The sequence below is a fragment of the Ziziphus jujuba genome, chromosome 11 (genome assembly GCF_031755915.1).
Source record: "Ziziphus jujuba cultivar Dongzao chromosome 11, ASM3175591v1".
NCBI classification, from domain to species: Eukaryota; Viridiplantae; Streptophyta; class Magnoliopsida; order Rosales; family Rhamnaceae; genus Ziziphus; species Ziziphus jujuba.
The window spans coordinates 15,393,963-15,399,311 of record NC_083389.1 but is presented as its reverse complement, the minus strand read 5'-3'; the positions used below and the strand labels follow the sequence as shown (position 1 = coordinate 15,399,311).

Genomic DNA, 5,349 nt, shown 5'->3' with positions numbered 1-5,349 from the left:
TTATAAACAATCACATAATTAATAAAGAGTCATACTTGCAAATAAGTATAAGTTGGTATATAGCATTTGTGATACAAATCAATGCAAATACAAAAACCATATATGAACAATCATATTGTATCATATACATATAAAAAGTTATTAAATTCTACCATATATATATATATATATAGTGAGAGATATATGATGGTGATGAATTTTAAAGAACCCATCCTTGCATGAAGTTGGTCTCACCAGGCATACTCTTTGTAATGGAAGATCCCTCACCACCTTGATGAACAAAGGGATGGTACCTGCATATATATATATATATAAATGAAATTAAAAGCAATCATTTTAATTTATTAACCAATTTCTACTGAATGTTATATTAAAATATATTAAGATATAAGCTATATAAATTTATATAAAGATTTATATACATTAGTGGACTTTTATTAATGCTTAATTAGATGGTAATTTATGACTTCAGTTTGAATTTACCTGCCTAATTATATAAGCAACAAACACACATCTATACATATTATAAATTTTCAGCTATCTTTTCTTATTGAAAGTAAATATTTGTGTGTGGCTTGGAAATTGGAACTAGTAGTTGCTAGTTATAGGGTGAAGTTGGTGGTGCATATATATATATATATATACATACATAGATACAACATATACAAACCCTATTTGTAAGACGGGTTCAGTTGGGCAGTCCATGGCCATGGTGGAGTTGGTTTGAGAAGAATGTGCAACAAAGTTGCTGTTTCCAACTGCTGCTGCATTTGAGTTCCATAAGCTTTGAATGGCTTTCAGGCTTTGTCCTTCTGTCTCAAGCTGAAACAAAGTATAATTTATATATAAATATATATATATATATATATATACATACACATATTATATATAATTACACAAAACATGTACATATATAAGTATAATGAAAGAAGTAGGAAGTATAGGGTGGAGATCAACAATTAATTTCTTGTTTCAAAGGAAGTAGTAAGTACCTTAAACTTAAGCTGCTTGTTAAGGTCTCCAAGCTGACGCTCCTGCATGCCAAAATTTGCTATATAATTAGTAAAATACAAGAAACAAAAAAAGATATCACTAAGCAAGCAGCCATTAAAGTATATATGATAACACATAATTTGTTTACCTTCTTCCGTAGATCTTCCATTTGTTCGATCATAATCTGTGTCTGCATTTAACGATTGAAAAAAAAAATTTATGTTATATACAATCACCTATTAACATTATATATAATTTGAAAAAGTGTTTATCAGAAAAGAATTAGAAAAAACTAAATTTAAAAAAACTTAAGAGTTATATGTTCTTGTCAACTTATCTTAGATTTGAAATTTGAAATTACATAATGAATCATAATTCATTACTATGTAAATAGTTTCAAGGAAGGTGGAAAACAAATTTGTACTTAGTGGAATCTATCTTATGCCTTATTTTATTATTACTATTACTATTTTTAAAAATTTTATAGCCTCTGTGTGTGTGTGTGTGTGTGTGTGTGTGTGTGTATTCAAATAGGGTATTAAGGTTCGAATTCAAGACCTCATGATAACAAAGGTTAATGACACACATACTGTTCATGTTAAATCATTATGCATCATAAAAACCTAAGCTGATAGGAAAGAATCATGAAATATGTAGTATATATATGCAAAGAAGATTCAAAAACAATGTAATTACCCTCCTTTGCCTAGCTTGTGCAAGAGCTCCTTCAAGCTGCTTTTCAAGATTCTGCAACTCCTTTACACTAAGTGGTCCAAGATCTTCACCAAGCAAGTGCCTTAAGAATTAATTTTTGCACAACTAAGAATGTTAGAAAGGTGACGCCTACAATTTCAATCAGGCATAGGTCTGATTGAAAAATCCAAACTGAAATCAGGGAAAAAATTAAAAAAAAAATAAAATAAAAAATAAAAAATAAAAAAATAAAAAAAAGAAGAAGAGAAAAAACGAAGAAGAAGAAGAAAAAGGAAGCACAACCTCTGTGTGCGTTGAAGGGCTTCATATTTTGCCTTTAATTTTGTAACCTCCTGGTACCAGCTCTGGAATCATAACAAAAACAGGGGGAATTAATTCTTATCAAGAAAAGAAGATCCCAAACTAAAACGCCATAGAATTAGAAATGGCTTTAGGTTTAGCTCCAAACCAAATGAAATATATATTTCTGGGTTCTACAAAGAACGTTATAGGAACTATATTTTATAATTCCTTCAGGAAAAAAAAAAAAAAAAAAAAAGACCAAAAAAGAAAAGGAAGAAAACTATATGTTATAACAACTAATTTGAGAATATCATTTGCATTAATTTTCTTTCCAAAGATGTATACACACACACACACACTTAGCCTCCAAGAGGACTAATCTAATTAATGTGTCTGTATGTGTATGTGCATATATTATATGGAGGATTATGTAGAACTTTCATTGACCCGAGTAAGCAGTAGATAAACAGTAATTAGAAAGTAATTAAACTAGCTATATTAAAAAAGGAAAATCATTACAACAAAATCTTGGTTGGCAAACACAAAAACCTGTGTTTCACGTTCAATGCTGTTGTCTTGAGGAGTGAAGGAACAACGTTGATAACGCTCAAGGGTTTTTGGTATACTGCACCGCCGTCCCACGGTACATGTACCAATTTAACACACAACATTATAATTAGCATTCATATCAACTTGAGGCCAAAACTAATACTTTCAGACATCAACAGATCATAAACTAAATTATTAAAAAAAATTAAAATTAAAAAAAATTTCAAGCACAAACAACTCAAACATGAACATACATAAGTTATTGTACAAATTAATAATGTATTTTAGACTATAACACAACTTCTCAAATACAAGGAAAAAATATGACAAAGATTCTAAACTGCCTCATGATTATTGGTGATATATGGATTAATCTTAGAAAAGCCCTAGTTACACTGTTTTAGTTAGTATCAATTATAATTAGTCCACATACAAATAAATAAAAAATATTAGAAGCCAGTTTTAGCATAAAATTTCAATATCAATATCTCCTGCTGATAGCTTTTTTTTTTTTTTTAGTATGCATTAATCGAATACTTTTGGAACTCAAACTAATAGAAATGAAGAATAACATAAATTTAATTGGCATAAGATCAACAAAATGAGTACGCATATCAGTCAGTTAGAAATAATGCTTGATTTACCAATCAAACAAATATGACAGACATGATTGAAATTCTTCAAAAGTAACATGGCAGGAGAACCAGTGGAAGATGCATACAAAATTTCTGCAGATATATAGATGTGTGTATCATACGTGTTTGATAATATGCCAGAGAGAAAGTAAACTATAAAAGACAAAGATTAAAGAACGTCGTTAAAACCAAAAGATCCATAGGGGATCCATAAGAAAATGAGGAGGTGACGTATACATTTTCCAGTACTATAACTTCCTGCAACTTGATTGGCTACCCAGACAAAAAAAAAAAAAAAAGTTCTCCAGTGAATTGGAGTTAGGCTTTTGTTTCTGGAAAGAGAAAAACAAAATAAATAAATAAATAAATAAAAAGATTGAATCCTAGATCTTGCACAGAGGTTCGAGAGGAGCTTTGGTGGTTATTGATTGGGAAACGTCCTACATCCTATGTATCAAAGTTGTTTCATGTGTCCAAAAGAAGAAGAAAAAAAGAAAAAAAAAAAAAAAAAAGCTTTTCTCGTACTGTTCTATCACCATGAAAAAAAAAAAAAAAAAAAAAAACAAAAAACAAAAAACAAAACGACATTCATGCCCAGTTCAGATCAGAAAGAAAGAGAAGGAAGCACATGAGATGACTGCGAAACGTGTCGATCTGTGGTTGGAATACACACACAGATAAAAAAAATTAAAAAAAATAAAAATGACAGCAGAAAACCTTTGCTACCTCTTCTTTATCCAAGAAAACAGAACCCCGAAAAAGCACCCAGAAAAATCATTGAGAGCAAACAAAAACCAGAAAGAAAGAAAAACAAAAGAGTACCCATGAAAGATTGAAAGATATTGTCAGTGTACAAGAAAAAAGAGAGCATTTTTAATCACAAAGGGAGTATATATTCTTTGACAGAGAGAGAGAGAAAGAGATGAGAAAATGAAATATGAGACCCAAGAAGACATTAAATGTATGAGATAGACACAGAAATCTAAAAGCCAAAAAGAGACATGAGAAAAAACATTGAGATAATGAATTGAAATTTAAGGAGTTAGAAATCTCATTAAAAACAAAAGTAGAAGATGGATTTTATTTTATTTTATTTTTTTTGTTGAATAAGTAGAAGATGAAGTTTTTCAAGAAAAAAAAGGAAGTTCAATATCCCAAAAACTGAAAACCAAAGAAAGAAACCCAAAACCTAAAAAGAAGCTAGCTATCTAGCTGTAGTAGTTCTGAAAAAAAACCAAAAACTAATCAATGTGTAATAAGGTGATCAACAAGGAGTAAACAAACCAAGAAAATATATAAAATTCAAGGAATTAAAAAAACAGAAAAAAAAAAGGAAAAGGAAAGCAAGAAATCCAAGCTAGCTAGCTACAGCTGAGAAAGAAAGGGGTATCCAAGAGGTTTTTGGTTTAGCATACCCAGCATTACCAAACTCATAAAGCTTGCCTCTACTAGAGAAGATGATAAGGGCAACCTCAGCATCACATAGAACAGAAAGTTCATATGCTTTCTTTAGCAAACCATTCCTTCTCTTTGAGAATGTTACCTGCCTGTTTATCTTATTCTCTATCCTCTTCAGCTCTACTCTTCCTCTTCCCATTTTTTTTTTTTGGAATAAAAATTTTTCTCTTCAAACAAACACACACACACACACACGCAAAAGAGAAAGAGAGAGAGAGAGAGAGAGAGAGAGAGAGAGAGAGAGAAAGAGAGATAGATAATAACCCAAATGCAAGATGATCTCTCTTTTCTTTATTTGTATGTATATTTTTGTATATATTTATTCCTTTTCTCAGTCTTTCTTTCTGTTTGTTTGGGGAGAAAGGGGAGGGTTGCACAAAAATGGAGCTTTTTGTTGGTGAAAAATGGATTGTCTGAGAGAAGTAAAGAGTTTAGAAGGTCTTATATAGAAATGGGATATTGGAGGAATTAGCAGATTGAACAGAAAATATAAGAGAGAGAGAGAGAGAATGAGTGGGGGTACTACTACTACAACTGCATAAACACAATAGCTAAAGAAGATCTTCTTTTGATATTTTTCTTAACAAGAAAATGGAAACCCAGTAATTCTTATTCTTTTATTTCTCATTCTCTTTTTCCATTCTTAATTTTTAGCAAAATTTAAGCTCTCTCTCTCTCTCTCTCTCTCTCTCTCTCTCTCTCTCTCTTTCTCTCTCTC

General features: G+C 30.5%; 1 protein-coding gene across 2 annotated transcripts; it reads right to left on the bottom strand.

The window, feature by feature from the left end:
- Positions 1 to 5,349, bottom strand: LOC107432672 (agamous-like MADS-box protein MADS3). 2 transcript variants are annotated; one of them, XM_025079604.3, is made up of 8 exons: positions 4,589 to 5,349; positions 2,509 to 2,614; positions 1,990 to 2,051; positions 1,690 to 1,789; positions 1,142 to 1,183; positions 993 to 1,034; positions 671 to 822; positions 1 to 293 (listed from the first exon to the last, which is right to left on the bottom strand). In XM_025079604.3, exons 1-8 carry the CDS (start codon positions 4,768 to 4,770, stop codon positions 200 to 202), a joined length of 780 nt encoding a protein of 259 aa, XP_024935372.3. In that variant the 5' UTR covers positions 4,771 to 5,349; the 3' UTR covers positions 1 to 199. The 2 variants fall into 2 exon arrangements, with proteins under 2 accessions (XP_024935372.3, XP_015899344.3); XM_016043858.4 differs by having other exon boundaries at positions 2,539 to 2,614; positions 4,589 to 5,346.

What these genes read in the sequence shown, in the direction of transcription:
- LOC107432672 (XM_025079604.3), bottom strand. Translation starts at nt 4,770, where the DNA reads ATGGGAAGAGGAAGAGTAGAGCTGAAGAGGATAGAGAATAAGATAAAC. An exon ending in TATGAGTTTGGTAATGCTGG is followed by an intron (nt 2,615 to 4,588) that starts GTATGCTAAACC and finishes ACGGCGGTGCAG; the next exon opens with TATACCAAAAACCCTTGAGC. An exon ending in CACAAGCTAGGCAAAGGAGG is followed by an intron (nt 1,184 to 1,689) that starts GTAATTACATTG and finishes CGTTAAATGCAG; the next exon opens with ACACAGATTATGATCGAACA.